The sequence below is a fragment of the Rhea pennata genome, chromosome Z, assembly GCF_028389875.1.
Source record: "Rhea pennata isolate bPtePen1 chromosome Z, bPtePen1.pri, whole genome shotgun sequence".
Lineage (NCBI taxonomy): Eukaryota > Metazoa > Chordata > Aves > Rheiformes > Rheidae > Rhea > Rhea pennata.
The window spans coordinates 69,074,188-69,090,906 of record NC_084702.1 but is presented as its reverse complement, the minus strand read 5'-3'; the positions used below and the strand labels follow the sequence as shown (position 1 = coordinate 69,090,906).

The 16,719-nt window shown below is 35.8% G+C and overlaps 1 protein-coding gene across 1 annotated transcript; it reads right to left on the bottom strand.

Moving 5' to 3' along the window:
• Positions 1-1,284: 1,284 nt before the first annotated feature.
• Positions 1,285-16,220, bottom strand: PRLR (prolactin receptor). The gene is made up of 12 exons (XM_062599445.1): positions 16,151-16,220; positions 15,065-15,197; positions 12,980-13,149; positions 12,002-12,168; positions 10,290-10,431; positions 8,709-8,841; positions 7,387-7,556; positions 5,921-6,090; positions 4,817-4,961; positions 4,012-4,111; positions 2,965-3,034; positions 1,285-2,316 (listed from the first exon to the last, which is right to left on the bottom strand). Exons 1-12 carry the CDS (start codon positions 16,218-16,220, stop codon positions 1,285-1,287), a joined length of 2,502 nt encoding a protein of 833 aa, XP_062455429.1.
• Positions 16,221-16,719: the final 499 nt, after the last annotated feature.

Here is a 16,719-nt window from a genome sequence, read left to right as displayed (position 1 = left end):
AAACATCTGATTTCAAACTTTCCTTTCAAGCTCAGAGAAAAGCTCAGGCACTGTCTTAGGATGCAGGTGAACACCATTCTGTTCAGAAGGGGCATCAGGCTACAAGTTCTGTGGGAAAGATGCTGTGCTCTCAAAACCTGAATTCTGTTGTAATTTTGTAATAACAGTTGGTAAAAAACATGTGGAATAAATAATTTACAATTCAAGTAGTAATATAGCTGCAATATATTAGAAATATAGATTAAAATTACTTAATATTCTTAATTACTATAAAGTTTAATCTTATGTTTCATATAGAAATGGCAGCTTTACCCCTTACTTCTGTTGTAGGAGCAGGAAACAGAAGAGTTGTTAAGTAGATAAATAGCACTGGGAAATTTAAAATGTTTTATTTTGCTTTTGTGGTAATAGAAAAATAGCCTTTAAAAATACATTGTTAAACACATGGGCTTGTACTAAAGTAGAATTGTATATTATATACAGTAAGGCAGTATAACAAATAGTGTCTTGAATATTTTTCATATTTGGTTTGATTGGAATAGGATATGAATGGGATGAAAGGTTATCTGTCACAGGGAAAGCAAAAATATATTTACAAAGATTCATTATTTTACTATAATTAGTTGAATATATTTTGTTTTATATATGATTTTTTCATATATAGAGGTCCTTTTTTTAAGACTGAGAAAAAATATAAAGAAAACAATCTAGTGACAGAATGCATTGAGGAAAAACATGTATATCAGAATGTATTTTGTAGTGATTTATCTGGTTTAGGAACTGCTCTGGTTAGGAACTCAACCATGGTATATGACCCATGGGACTGATCCATAATAATTTTCATCTTTGTTGAATCAGAAATATTCCCCTAGGTTTAATTGAATAATAGAACATTTCAGAAATTATTTTTTTTTTATAATGTAGTTTTTCATGGCACATAATAATCCATTTCCTCATTTTCCTTTGTCAGAAACCTGCGTTAATGATCTAAGGTTTACTTCCATGATTATCACTGTATCAACACACAGTTTATTTTATGCTCTCTATAATACACATAGGAGGCTAGGTTTTTTAAAGGAACTCTTTGCTGTGTGTTTTTCGTTTAGTGTACACAACTATTAACAAAATCAATATCTAAATCAAATATTTGTCAGCTAGCAAAAGGTGTAAGCTACAATTATGATGTAGTAGCATAATCTTAAACCACAGAGCTTAGCTTTATTATATTGATTGTATTTAACTCATTCTGTAGCATTACCTGATGAAGAATAACGAAACTTTCAGTTATTTAAAGGAGGGCATAAAGCAAGATGGGTCCATGTACTCTGATCCACTAGCCTCTCTTTTGCACTCATTTGGAGCTGTCAGACAGTAGCTCATGTTTTTCTCAACTTTACCTTGCTGAAGGTTCTGAGACGTTTCCTTTGCAGGTTCTTGAGAAACAGGTGTGTGCTGGACTCTTGAATCTGGCATTAATACTAGAATATTGTGGTCCACAACTGTTGAGACCTTTGTATATTCTTTGCTGGTTCCTGGAATGGTGTATTTTTCAATTTTTCCACTACCATCTTTATGTTTCAGTAATACTGCAGGCTCTTTGTCCTGTCTAACTTTGTGAACTTCTACGTAATCCATTAGTTTAGCATTCAGAAAAGATGGCTTTTCATTGAGTCTGCTTTGCTTGACCTGTATTGTGCTATGGTCACTTTTGGAATGCATATTCTCCATCTCTCGTTGCTTTTCCAAGTTTTCTTCATAGGGAGTTTCAGTGGTAGAATATTGTGACTGATGTTTTTCTTCATTTCCCACCAAAACTTGTGCAACATTCACATTTGTGGTACTTAGTGTTATCTTATGTGCATCTACAGTACTGTGATAGGCAAATGTAGAAGGCTGAATATTAGGTAACTGAGCTGCAGGCCATGTGGATGATTTTGTACCTGTAGTGTTAAAAGGGAGCACTTTCTCTTCTGAAGAGGCCATACACTGAGTTTCCCACCCCCTTTTTTCTGCATTATTTTCATGAACATCTCTTACATCTTGTGTTGGAAGTTTTGATGGAAGAGTGCTGGACTCCCCGCACTTCTCAGAAAGCAGAGAAGGGCTGTCACAGCTCCCTCGTCCTGAGTCATTGTCTGTTTCCTTGGATGTCACTTGCGTGTTTTTACTGGGATGACCATTGTTATCACTTCGCATGAGTTGCTGATCCTCGCTGTCCTCCACCTCCAAATATTCTATCAGCAGTTCCTCACAGTCTGATGTTGGAGGGAAACCATGGCAACCAAGAGCACTCAATAATTCTTCGGACTTCCCTGTCTAAGGGCATAATAAACATGACATTGATATTTTGTTCACTGCTAACCTTAAAGTTTATATATGACTAGAACAACTATGAACAATTACATAGTTAATATTACTTGAATAGTTATATCATTAGACCTAAACTGAATCTCTACTGCTGTAGAAAATAGTGCAAGAACTTCCCCTCAGTTCTCACAGTGGGGAGACAAAATCCCAGAATTCATGTTCCTAAATATGAGGACCTGGGGAGCTTCAGAGCAGATAAGAGTCTCATGGGCTTGGCAAGAAGGGAATGGAGGAAAATGATAAGCCAGCCATGTCCTGTCTCCTCAGCATGAGAGGAGATTGCAGAGAGTTTCTCTGTAAGAACAACAGAAGATCACACAGGCATTGACTCTTGTTATGTCCCAGGGAACCACTGTTGTGCCAAACTCTGTTCTCAAATCCCCTCCTATCACTAGTGCAAGGCACTAGTTTAAAGACTCTGCCTTGCCTATATGCTCCACAATATCAAACTGAAATAAGGACTGTTGTCCTTATTTTTAACATTGATTAAATTAGTTAAAGCTATATTGTACTTAATTTTGGTAATTGATTTTGCTAGTACAGAATTTGGAAAAGTATGTGATGGTGAATTCTTCTGTTATTATCAGGGATACTCACCTCCAACAGATGTGTATCTATGCCTTTTATCTTTGGTCCCGGAACCGGTGGTAAGATAAAGGCTATCATTCTGAAAGAAACAGATCAAACACAACATAAAAGGAAAGGTTCTATCTCTCTGTTTGTTCTCCTATTTTCCCTGAACGTGACTGAATTTCAACCGCTTGTCTGTATCTAATACTTCCCAAACGGAGCTGTTTCCTGTTTACCTTCTCAAGCCAGGTAGTTTACAGATTCAGGTACAGTTTTTAAGTTATCCTTAGATATATTTAGAAGGAAGAAAACAGCACAAAGTAATTATTATTACTTTGGAAAAGTAACACTACTAATATTTGTTTACTATTAAACAAATATTTCCCTTAACCTCCAATCTTCTCAAACTACTGTAACTTCCTCACTGGTCAAGACATAGCTGTTTATTGCACAGTGCAGGAGGACTAGCAGGCCTCTGCAGAGAGGCTTGACTGTCAGCTGACAACTACTAAACTGGATTTATGATGAATAACTTTGGCTGGCTTTTCCTTCAGTGGTTTCTCTCTCTCCTCTACTCATCCAGTAATTTTTAAAAAACTTGTGCAAAAGTAATAAACTTTGAAACATCTTCCTCTTTCAGATTTGACTGAAATTAGTCAATGATTTAATAAATTATTTGGGGAATTGACAGACTGGTGGGCAGAAAGACAATCTCGTAGTGTAAACCTTGTTTCCCTTAAGAAACCAGGCTAAAAGCAAAAGTGTTTTCTACAGAAGTAGGGATACTCCAGATTACAATGTTTGCTGAATGCTTACAGGACTAACCAAGATGCTCAGATCTAACAGAGATGTGTCTTTACCAGTTCAGAATTTAGCCTTTTTGCTTTTTAGCTTGGTTTCACAAAACAATAGAGATATCTCTTTATCAGTTGAGAATCTGAAGTCAAATTCCTCTAATTTATAGTTGGTAAAAGAACACAAAAACTATAGGAAATTAAATCAAATGTTAAAAGCCTGTTTTAACAAGTTTGCTGAGATTTTCAACTCTATACTGTAATGAAATTGATAACTTACCTGTACCCTTTTAAAACCATTGTCCAGCTCATGATTAAACATATGAGAGATGATAAGACACCCACGATGATCCACACAATCATATCTTTTACTCTAAAGTCTAGGAAACAACCAGAATTATTTAAGGACACATGACTAAGACTTACATAGTAAGTATGCAAAAAAAGGGCTTTTATTTAAAAAATGAGTCTAAACTTCCAAATCGGGTATTGAATCTAGCAGCCATTCCTAGTATAGGCTGATATCTGTAACCCTAGTAACATCTGATAATTAGTATGCTTTTTATTAACTGTATTGTGCAGGAAATAAACTATGACTGGAAAAAATGATATAAAAATGCATGAAGAGGGAAATTTTGTATTGGCCAGTTACAGCAATTGGGTTCCAATCTACTTATGCCAATGCCAATTCATTTTGAACTCATTCCAGATAAACACTAATCCAGAGTTCTTAGTCTGAAGGTAATGATTATTTGCAGTATATGTAGTACTTCTAATGCAAGTGCCAGTATTCTATCTATTAAAAACTACCACTGTGAGAATAAATGAGGCAATAAAGAGAAGGGATAGGGTTTAAATAGGTAAGGAAATTGATTCACTTTCTTAGCTCCTAAAAATAATGAAGAAGAGAGCTAACTGAGTATGGTGCAAGGAAGCTGAGAATTCAGTTATCTTAGCAATGATATTCTTACCTGTCTTAGGGAAACTATGGGATGTCAACCTTCATGGCTACTCTGGACAGCTAACAAAAGTAGCACATGAACTTCATTGTTACACAGTTATTGAAAAGATGCTTGGTCACTCACCATTGGGGATCTGAATATACTTTTCTGAGCTCCATTCACTCCATGATCCATGGTGGTCTGGTTTGCAGTGAATCTGTACAATATACTTCTTTCCTGGATTTAAACTAAACATTTTATATTGCGTTTGCTGTCCAACAAAAATAGTCTGAAAATGAATTAAAAATCATAAAATCAATATAAAATTAAAACATTTTGCTATGAAAATCATAGCTAGGTTAAAGTCTTGATAATCTGAATAGCTTCATAAGAATTGTTACATGGGCACAGAATAGTGATACATCTATTTTATTTCTGTGGTTCAGTATTCTAACATAATGCAGCAGGAATTATCTGGAGCCCCATTATACTGTGCAAATGAAACTAGTAAAACAACACATCATGGGCATACGGAAAGTGGGAGGAACTCCAGTACTGGTGGGAATGCAATGGTGAGAGGTGGAGAAGGAGACAGGAAACACAAAGACTGGTGAAGAAAATGCAGAGAGAAAAGAAAGAATGTAAAAGTTGGTGAAGCTGCACAGGGAAGGAAACAGTGAACCTTGTAATGACCAAGGAATAGGAAATTGCAGTAGCAGTGGGAAGGAAGGAAGATATAGAGATGGCTGGGAATTACTGCAGCAGACAAAAAAGGAATGCAGCCCAATGCCAATAGCTAGAGTCCTTAATTTGCTGCTCAGTTATTTTGAATTGTACATTCTGGGCATAGACAGCTGTGGTCAGGATGGCTGTCACTTAATGGTTCTTTGTACAAATGTAAATCATTTTACATGATGTTATTGAGCTTTCTATAACCTAAGAGATGTCTGTGGTTGAGAAATAGATTATCAAAAAAACCCTGACTAAATGAAAATTAACAAATTTACCAATGTGATTAATATAGAATTGTCACAACTAAAACCAAATATTTTAGCACCTTCTATTACACAACAGCATCTGAGATACCATAGTCTTCTCAGCAGAAAGCCAAAGGGCACACAAGCATAGCTTTTGAAAAAAACTGAACTGTAGTATGTGCCTGCTTGATTACATTCAGGCGTGGAACTTAACTGACAAAATCTAATTGATCAGAAAACATCATCTAGCAAAAATTTACAGTTTCCTTACCTCCCATTCGTCTCCTTCTTCAGGCTTTAGTCGCAACTCATATTCAAGGGTAAGCCATCCAGATCTGACATCAGCCAGTGGGGGTGGAAACCATGTCAAGACCAGATACGGTTTTCTGTTGATTGGCTTTTTTAATTCTAGAGTTACATTCACAGGAGGATCTGGCTGTACTGTTAAAATAAGAGAACTGACACTAAGAGTCTGCAGGACTTTTCCTTACATCTTAGGAGAAGGTATAAAATAGTGCGAGTAACGATTTGCCATCTCCAGTGTGTCTAGTAACATAGAAATAGTGCTAGGATACAGGAATCAAGAATTTCCTGATAAATTGGCATGGATGTATAAATTTGAAGTAACTGAACAATAGTAAATAAGTTGACTCCATATTGAGATTTGCATTAATTGTTTATAATCAGAATTTATTTTTCTACCATTATCATTTATTGTCACTCTTCCCTACAACTATATTTCAAAGTTAACAGAAACAAAGTTGACATATTTACTGCTGTGTTACGAAAGTTTATTATATCATAATGCTATCAAAGTAAGCATATACATTTAGGAATGCCAAAAATACAGATTTAGATGATAAAACCTTTTCTCTCATCTTTTATATTCAGAAAACACATAGCATAATCCCTACATGCATAGGATATATTTAAAAATAAAACACAACAGTAATATTAAAGCCCCATCTATACTTCAAAACTAAAATAAAATGAAACTCAGTTTTGGGGCACAGTCAGGATTGCAGCTACCTCAGTTCAGAGTACTAGAGTACCTGGATATAGTGCATGTATTATTTTCCACTATCTTATGTGAAGTTTGAACAAGTAAGTAGTCACGGCATGGAGGTAAAATGTTAAGCCTTTTCTCCAGGAGCACTTTTTCAATTATTAGGCTCCCGCTAGACACACCATTGATAACAAACTGGTTCCTTTCCCTTAGAAATAATGTTCCTTTCCTTTAGCAAAAACTAAATACTTGCCCAGTCACTCTGTGGAAAAAGTCTGAGAAAAGAGATTATCAACATATTGTGTTATAAAGAGCACTGATTTAGCATTTCCTGGGTCTGAGGGAAAAGCAAATTTCAGATAAGTACTTTTAGGTAATCAAATTTAAGTATTATTAGTTAAAAGATCAGTTTGATTTCAGTTGCTGGTACAATGGAAAAGGATGTTAGGTGGATGATATTTCTTGACTGAAAGAAATATGCCAAACCATTATGTGGTTATCTGAATGGAGTTTTTCAGCTTTTAGCATTTTTAGGCTTCCTTTGAAAATAAAATGCTAAAAGGATAAATATTGATTTATCATTACAGCAGATGAGATCTCATTTGTTCTTATATCATTTTAACTTGGATATAATATTATATATGAGAAGAGCTGGAATTAAAATTCTAGGTATTCAAACTCATAATTTTGAATTAGTTGGTTCCACTTAAAAATCTTTGTTTATCTCTTACCTATGTAAGTCACATCCACATAATGAGGATCAGAGCTGTTACTTCCCATTTTGTTAGTTGCCCTTACAGTAATATTGTATATAGTCCAGAAAGAAGTGTGTTTTTTATTGAAGTAGCAGGAATTGGGGCCTGCAGTTCTGTAATCTGGACATTCATAAATTTGTTCTTCTCTGAAAGGAAGAATCACAGAGATTAGCATACATCTAGAGTACAACACCTGATTTTGATTACTAGTAGTTCAGTATTGCTTAGGGCTGAATCAGATTCTTCATGCTGGGCAATGTTAAGAACATTAGAACACTGCTTTCAGACTGAAGAGTCGCTAGGCAACTCCAGAGACTGTAGTAACCATCATCGCCCCAGGACAAAAACTACGAAGTCTGGAGCGTTTTAAGCTGCTGTAAATTGCAACTCTCACTTTTCCAAATGCCATTCTCCACTGCATAGTTCAGAGATGGTCCAAAGAGCAAGTAGAAAGTGATTGCCACCTATTAAAAATGGAGTATTCCCAGTGTTTATTTCAAGCATATGTTAATTCTGCCCACATCATAGACCTGCAGTCTATTTTGTTTTTTTCATCATCTTTTCCTCCCCCCAAGATCTATTTTTCACCTAATGCACCTGTTGAGCATGTTATACATGCATAGTAACAGAACAGAAAGGTGTGGATGTTGGCCTCACACTCTGCCCTGGCTGGCTGCACTAGTGTCTTTTTTCCATGGACCAGGGTCCATCTTTTTCTACAGTTCAGCATCCAGTTAGGTCAGTCCAAGGCAGAGCAGTGCTGGGATGAACCAAAACTAGTTCATTGCAGGGGATCCCCAAAAATATTGACTTCTGCTTAAAAATGAATATTTGGTACTTGAGTTCGAGTCACTAGATTGCCACAGAAGCAGTGAAACATTCATTGCCTACATATACCTGTGCAATAAAGTACTATCAGAAGATGAAAATATTAATATCTGGTAACTTTGAAAATCTTTGTGTCTTGGGCTGTGTAGCCAAGGAGCTACAAGACTGTATACTTGTATCATGGTTGCTGCATGATAGCAACTTTCAAGGAAGTCTATCCATGCCAGAAGAGTTAATGGCAGTTTGAAAAACCTGACATTAAAAAGAGATCCCGTTTCAACCTTAAATGCGTTGTTGCAATTATAGCAAATGTCACTTGCACAAAAGCCTGAAGCTACTTCTTCTTCTCAGATAACTGTCCATGATGAATGTGCAAGTGGAAAAAGGCATCTCTTAAATGCAAAACCAATTAGGCTTGGTCTTCCAGGTCCTCCTGATAAAACACTGAATAATTATGGACATCTTATTACCCTTCTTTGCTGTAGAGCAAAGTATAGTTAGTAGGATGTCCTCCATCTGAACCAGGTTTCCACCAACAAGTAAAGGTTTCCTTTTCTGGGGAACGACATTTTATTATTGTAGGCTTTTCAGGAGGTGATTGTCCTGCAAGAAAAAAGAGAAATGAAATAATTGGTAAGTTTAAATCCTGAATTTATAAAACACTGTCAAGCGGAGTACAGGCAAATAAGACTTTGCTTCAGTATCGGCACAGGAAGGGAAGGATGGTACAGTGTTTAGGGCAGCAGCCTTCTACTTTGACCTGGATTCAAAACCCTTTTCCACTGCAACTATACCGAGGGACTATGTTCCAGTTCTTATCTGTGGCTCTTTGCCTCAGAAAGCTGACATGGGATTCTCATACACTGTCACAGCAGGTTCTATAAAATCATTTAAAATATACTCTGCTATTCAATCTATCTTCTACATTAACCATTTTTCCTTTAAAAAATATGTTTCAAGATGCTTCTCATTATTAAAAGTATGCTGTTGCTTTTGACTTTTAAGGAAAAAAATGAAAAAGAAAGTAAGTTTTGCCCATCTGTTTATGTCCTTCCCAGCAATCTCTTTGGGAGTAACTGATCATGCTAAGCTGACTCCTAAGACATAAAAATGAAATTTTCTTATTTCCTTTCACAGTGACATTATGCTCAGTGCCTAGGCTACTTGCCTAACTGCCGTCAAGCAATTTTGTATTACCAGTGTGGATTCCTGATGATATTACAGATTCAAGTAAAGCATTTAGAATATGGTAGACGGAAGAAAGCACTTAAATTTTGACTAGGATGATGCTCTGATGTGATTGAAACTGTTGCAGATGCATATTTGTGGCAAAATATGGTCTTATTACATTAATAATATATATTTTCCACTATTTATAACAGTGTCATTGATTTTTTCAAACTTCTGATTGCCTAAGGCAGATCTGAAAATGGGACATTTAAATATTTTTCTGCTAACAGTATTTCAGCAATCTTCATGTCAAATAATGAATAGAGTTAATGACAGAAGAAGGAGAAAATTTGAGACAACCTGACTACAGAGTCTGATAAAAAGATACAGGCTCATCCCTATTTAATGTGTCCACTCAAAACCAAGAGAACACAGATAATTACTCCAATGTGATAGTGGCTGCAGTGTTATGTCCTATTAGACATGGTGGTCACTTCAGTTCAGTTAGCAATGAACAAATGAATGACTCTTACATAATTGTCATTACCTGATATCTTACAGATGAAATCAGCAAGATTTTTAAACGGAGGGACAGGACCAAAATGCTATGCAGACGTGTCTGCATCAGAAGTGACTTCCTAGTAAATCCCAGCCTATTCGTTATAGCCAGTTTCAGTAAAGAGGCCAAAGACTGAGTAGATCAACAGACTAAATATGCAATTACACTCCAAAAACGATAAATTGCACTGAAGCTGTTTCTCCAGCACTATGCAGTATCTGGGTGAGGAATCTGGTTTAAGGGCTGCCATTTAGGCACCTTTCACAAAACTGAACTAGTTAGAATTTATACAAAATTAACAAAACAATAACCACTCACTCACCACTGGGGATCTGAATTTGTCTTTCTGGGCTCCATTCACTCCATTCTCCACAGTCAAGCATGCAGCGGACCTGAACACCATACTTCAGCCCAGCATTTAACCTCATCACCTTGTACTGTGTCTGCGCTCCAACAGATATCGTCTGGAAAAGAAAACAGACTGTAGAAATAATAAAGAATTGGAGTATATTAATGAATAAATCATAGAGGCATATCATATCCTTGTGTCATTGACTTGTGAAGGGTTTTGGTCAGAGATTTTATAAAGCGTTAATTACAAAGACGTAAAGGTAGTGACTGACTTAATGGAAACGCTCACTTTAGTGACACTGAGATTCTGCTACTTTATAATGTATCATTTATTTTAGAATTCCCATAAATCAGTATTCCATCAAGTCCACAATGCAAAGAACACTAAAGGTAGTCTAACTCTCAGATAATCCCTCTTTGTGATGCTTCCTAGTGGCCAGTTTTAGGGCTTAATATTAAGTTTCCTACACAGGCTCCTTGAATTACTCTTTAGAAGTCTACAGACACACAGCTTTCTCCATTGATTAGACACTAGCAATTTAAGTAGCATTGAGGCCATGTGAATATGACCTTAAGAATGATATTTTATTCTGGTATCTCAGCTGTGACAGTACTGTGGCCCACTTCTGGCAAAATGGCACTAGCTGGGAGCATCAATGTTAAAAATGTTCTGATAGAGGGGTTTTGACAGGGGGGTTTGCCGCAACAGATCATGTAGGAGAGGATGATGAGTATCAGCCTAATTAAACAAAACAAAACAAAATAGGGAATTACTGAGAAACTTTTGAAAGAAAAAGAGTCAGCCTGAAAAGCACTATTAAAGAAGCATGACAATTTGTAAAAGGGAGTGGAAACTCTGGAATGGGAACAAGAAGTAGCTGAAAGCTGGTTGGATGCTACCAGAAGTTTCTCTGTTAGCACCACGACTTCCACCTGTACCAGAGAGAAGAGCTTCCCTGCCTGACACTGTGTGTAACTGTGCTCCACATCTTTGGCGTGTGTACCTGACCTTGTGGGGTGCTTTCTCATTGGTATGTGGTTTAGCAAATTGTAGAGAGCGGCATGGGTTCACATTAAGCTAAAGTAGCCATGTCTCCTGCGGAAGAGGGCAATAAGTAAGGGAACTTGCACTCCCAGAATAGGGGTGTGCTTGTTTACATGATTACACCTTCTTGGGATCAGTTACAGAAAATTGTTTATTAATGCTTTGTGAGTGTCAAGCATTGTGATTAAGGTCTTGTATTGCTGATCCTGATCCTCACTGCATAGTTCACTGATTGTTCATTAATTACATAGAGCAATCTATGGTTTATTAGTTACACGCTTTCAATGAATCAATAAACTGCTCTGAAACTGATTTGGTTTAAATCTGTGAACTGAGCAGTTTTTCACTGTGACATTCAGCAAGAGACACATCAATGATAACAATTACAATGAAAATCCTATCTGTGGGCTAAACAGTTTTTCTTTTAGCATATGACATTCTTAGCACAGTTATGCAAACCTAAAATTTCACTGTTACTATAAACCACTAAAGAACTCTTCTTTCCCTAAAGAGATTAGGATACGTTTATTTTGTTATCCTCTTAGAAACTATAATGTGTATAATACCAATAAATTAAATTCAGACAAGAGAACTAACTTAAAAGAGAACTTATGCAAGAAATATTTTTGTTTCCTTACCTCCCACTCCTCCCCTTCCTCAGGTTTTAATCGTAACTCATAGTGATATACATGCCAGTTAGAGCTGACATCAGCTAACGGAGGTGGAGACCATTTTGCACAAAGGTACGTTATACCAGCAGATGTTTTTGTTTCTAGTGAGAGGTCCACAGGAGAATCTGGCTGAACTGTACAGAAGACAATTTTACTATTAATATTTCAATTTTTCTCTCAGAAAAGGCATCTTCTTTATGGCTTTGTATGTAATCACATTAATTTCAGATCATTCCGCATTCCCGCAGTGGAATGGTACAATAAGTTTCTTTACCTTTGTCTTTAATAGTGTTCAACTGGCACTGATTTACCAGAGTATCCACAAATTTTAGACTTTACTCTGAATTTGTCAGACTAAGGAATACAAGTCATATTTTCATTAGGCTACTTTCAGAAAATAAAAATGTCAGGTATTTCATAGCTAAAAAGAATGACTGCCTTTATCATTATAATACATAGAGTATGTATATGCAGAAAGCAGAATGGTGCTAGGAGTAAGGAATATTATGAAAATACTGAACAGTGCTTTGGCAGTTATTTTTATTTTCCAAAGATTGCAGTGCCAGCAGACAGAAAGATGTTCACATTTGGAAAATTTGGTCTGAGACATTCAGGTAAATTAACCTAATTTGAAAGTTTTATAATCTGTACTGCTAGGAACCTACAAAACTGTCCTGAAGTCTAATGGAAAAACTGGAGATAACTAATAATTGGAGCCAATTTTCAACCAAAATTTAAATGGCAATAAAATGTATAACTGATTAATTTAAAATATAATTTTCAAATAAGTTACACGTACATATTTTAGAACATCTGTAGATAAACACTCCTTCATAACAAGTTTCACATAATGAGGGAAGAAATCTTTCAGCACTAGTCATTCTGGAATTAAAAAACAGATATAACCCTAACTATTTTTTTCCCATTTCATTCTTCCCTTTTTACCTATGCAAGTCACATCCACATACTGAGGATCTGAGCTGTTACTTCCAATTTCATTTGTTGCCATTACAGAGATATTATATGTTGTCCGGTGGCTGGTGTGTTTTTTATCAAAGTAGCATGAATTGGGACCTGATGTTCTGTAGTCTGGACATTCATAGATTTTTTCTTCACTGAAATAAAATAATTTTATAAATTAAAAGGTCAGGAAATGAAGCAAAGCAGACAGTATTTTAGTAATGGCCTAGGTTCAGCAAAGTACTTTAAAATGTTTAACTTTAATATGTATATAATCCGATCTCTGGGAAACATTTCACTAAGTGTCAAATGCTATTAGCATAAACGTTTTATTGAATCAAGCTATTTTTCAGTAGCAGTTATTTAGATCAAAAGCTGTTCATTGCTTTTTTTATACATAGGAATACGTTAGCAAAAGAATGGAAAGAGAAACTTGCAGAGTACAAGCCAATTTTAAAAAATGTTTAAAAGCAAGGCAAATTAAGCACATTCACTTTGGCTAAGAAGGAAGTTGCTAAATACCTTCTATACATGTTTTCACTGAAAAATAACTTGATGGCCCTATGGCAGAGGAACGTTTCTTCAGCAAGATGTTGATTTACCTACTTTTTAATATGATCATCATTACAACTGTCTCATCATTTTTTTTAATTAATTCATGGTCTCTTACCTATCACCTTTACATGAGACTGGGACTTTTTTAGGAGAAGGATTGTTTTTGTACTCAATCGAAGTTGAACTGAGTGATATACTCTGAGCCTATCATAGGTGTAAAGAGCTGCATAAAGCCAAAGTACCAGCTGAGATGATTCAGGGATGTTTGTCCATTTTCATGTTTTTTGTACCACTGATAACAAGGTCTCCTAGTTACCCTTCTTATCTTATTTCTGTTGGGTACAGTCCTCATCTGTAGATCTTGTATTTGATGCTTCTTTTGGGCCTTACTCCCATTTTTACTTTATGAACAAGGACAAAACTATCTGGAAACTATGGCCCTGATCTACAATGCCTGGGTGTGTTGTTCAGCAAATTTAATAAAAAACTGATAAGCATCTATTCAGAAAGCAGAACTGTTATGGGCTGTGAAAGGTATGGTTTAAAATGCTTTAGAAAGTTTTATTCTGACTGAGATTGAAACATTTGAATTTTCATAAAATAAAAGCTGTACAGATGTGCCCGCTATTGATAAAGGAAGCATGATCTATCTCAGACCATTGCTGACTGTGATAACTTCATTAAAAGCTGCATCTTTCCTGATTCAATTAATACTGAATAATTCAAAGTTTATTTAATTTAAGCAGAGAAGTCTAAGGCTTTACTTATCTGTCCTGAATTTCACCAAAATTATTTAAAAAATTGAATCTCTGAGCTTCCCTGCTTACTTGGACCTATTCTGAGACCTCTTTTTTTTCAAGAAGAAAAGGCAGTTATGCAAAGAAACACAAGTTGAGCAAAGTAGCTCAACACACAAAACTTTTATCCTTAAACAGCATGAGGGAGTCACAGATTTATGGAAAACAGTATACTCTGAGATGCAATATTCACATCTGATCTTACTCCATTTTGTGAACTACTAGATTGGCTACAAATCTAGGAGGGGAAGCAAAGACTTCTGTGCCTCTAGTTTCTCCAGCCATGGCCTTGCTGTGTGTGGCAGTGGAAAAGCTCCCTGGCAGAGCACTGGCACAGGCCCTGGCTGCAAGGCCCTGCCCTGTGGCCATGGGGAGATCCGAGGGCACCCATCTCCTGTCCAGTAGGGAGTAGCTGGCCCTTGCTGCACCCTGACCTCCCCATGCCACTGGACAAAAACTGTGTGCCTCATAAGATGGAGAAATTGCATCTTTCCCAGTACGTGTTTAGACCAGGGAAATTTTAGCTCAGATAAGTTTCATTATGAACAATCTGTTTGAAAGTTTGGTACTTGTGGTAGTCACATTTCTTTCACCAAGAGAAAGCCATTCATTTTCATATAGCCCTTTTTGGTTATCTGAGGTTTAACACCGGGCATCATGGTTTAACTTGGCGTCATGAGGTTTAACTTCCATAATACAGAATAATTATTCTTTTTACCTGTCCTTGCTGTAGAACAGGGTGTAATTGGTAGGAAGTCCTCCATCTGAACCAGGCTTCCACCAACAAGAAAAGGTTTCCTTTTCTAGAGAACGACATCCTATTATCTTAGGTTTTCCAGGAAATGATTGACCTAGGGAAGTGCAGAAATTCAGCTAGTTATATTAGAGTTTGACAATGTTGTTTTTCTCTCTCCCCCCCCCCAAATTATAAATTTGACAAGAAATGTATTTTTGAGGAAAATAATTGAAACTAAAGACTGAATTTGGTAAATAAATCTGCCTAGAGAATGGTCTAAAATTTCAGAGAAGTAAATATATTTTATTTCAAGCTTATAAATGACTAGTAACTTTTTTTATTTTTCAAACGAACTTTTGACTCAGTAGTAAACTCAGTGATCTCTAAATTAAATTAAAAATCTTGTAAGTAAATATATGGCTGTTTGATTTTTATAAAATATTCAAAATGTTTAACTTCAGGTCATCTTAGAGCTAAATTTCACCCTCTGTTTTTCAACAGAACCAAAATTCCATTATTTGCACAACTTTAAAAATATCTCATATTTGGGGTAAATTACAGGTAATAAAAATTAATAGAAGGAAGATTCAATGGGCTAGATGGAGTATTTTTTGTATCAGCAACCTGAACGTATTCATTACTTATTGAATATTGCTTAATAATCCCAATATATTTAAGAATATTTCCTGTTAAGACCACTTGTCATCAACTACTTAGAACACAGACCATAAATTATATACATTTAGACATGAAAGGCATATGGCTTTTCAATCTAAGCTCAACTTTACTTCAATAAAGTTCCATACCTTATCTCTAGTACTGTTACTATACATATGATGCTAATTCTCAAGCAGGTGACAGGGGCAGAGTGAGTACCTTTCATCAGCACCACATTATCATTAAATTAATACTATAAAAAGAGGATTCAGGGTATTTTCAAAATCTTCATACAGAAGTTTATAAAAAAATAGCAATTCAAGCTTGTAAAGGCTCCAGTGATGGTCAGGACAGATTGGTTTAAGAAAACGTTTTAAGGAAAAAAAACATTTTGTGAAGTGTTTTACTTACCAGACAGACATACTGTGTTCAGAGAAAGTAACAAAATAATTTGAACTGATGATATAAATTTCTGCTTCATGTTGTCCACTTCTCCCCGGGGGGAATATCAGATCAACGGCTCACTGAAAAATATGCCATCATGAAACAGTCAATTACGAAGCTTATCACTGGCTTGATCAAAGTCCTTTCTGAATTGCAGCTAATTGAGTTTTGTTCTTTCTCAAAAAGGCGTGGCATGAGTTATATTCCTGCTTCAGGCACAGCAAAGCTTAATTAGAGAGTAGTAAGTAGGTCTTCCTGAAGGTCTTTTAACCATCTATTAGCCTTGCTAGGATTAGAATTTCACAGCATTAAGAATTGTTGCATGTTTATTTGGCATCTTGGGATACTGTGCGCTTTTATTAAAAGCTCTAACTTCTAGACTTGTGAACTTACTGGAAATATCAGCCTTTTAAAAAGAAAAAATACAGGTTTAGCCCTGTGGATACAAATAACAACATATTTGAACTCTAAAGCTTCTGAAAACAGAAAACAGTTTATTTAAATATTTATGACTTTTCAGCCAATGTCATGATTTC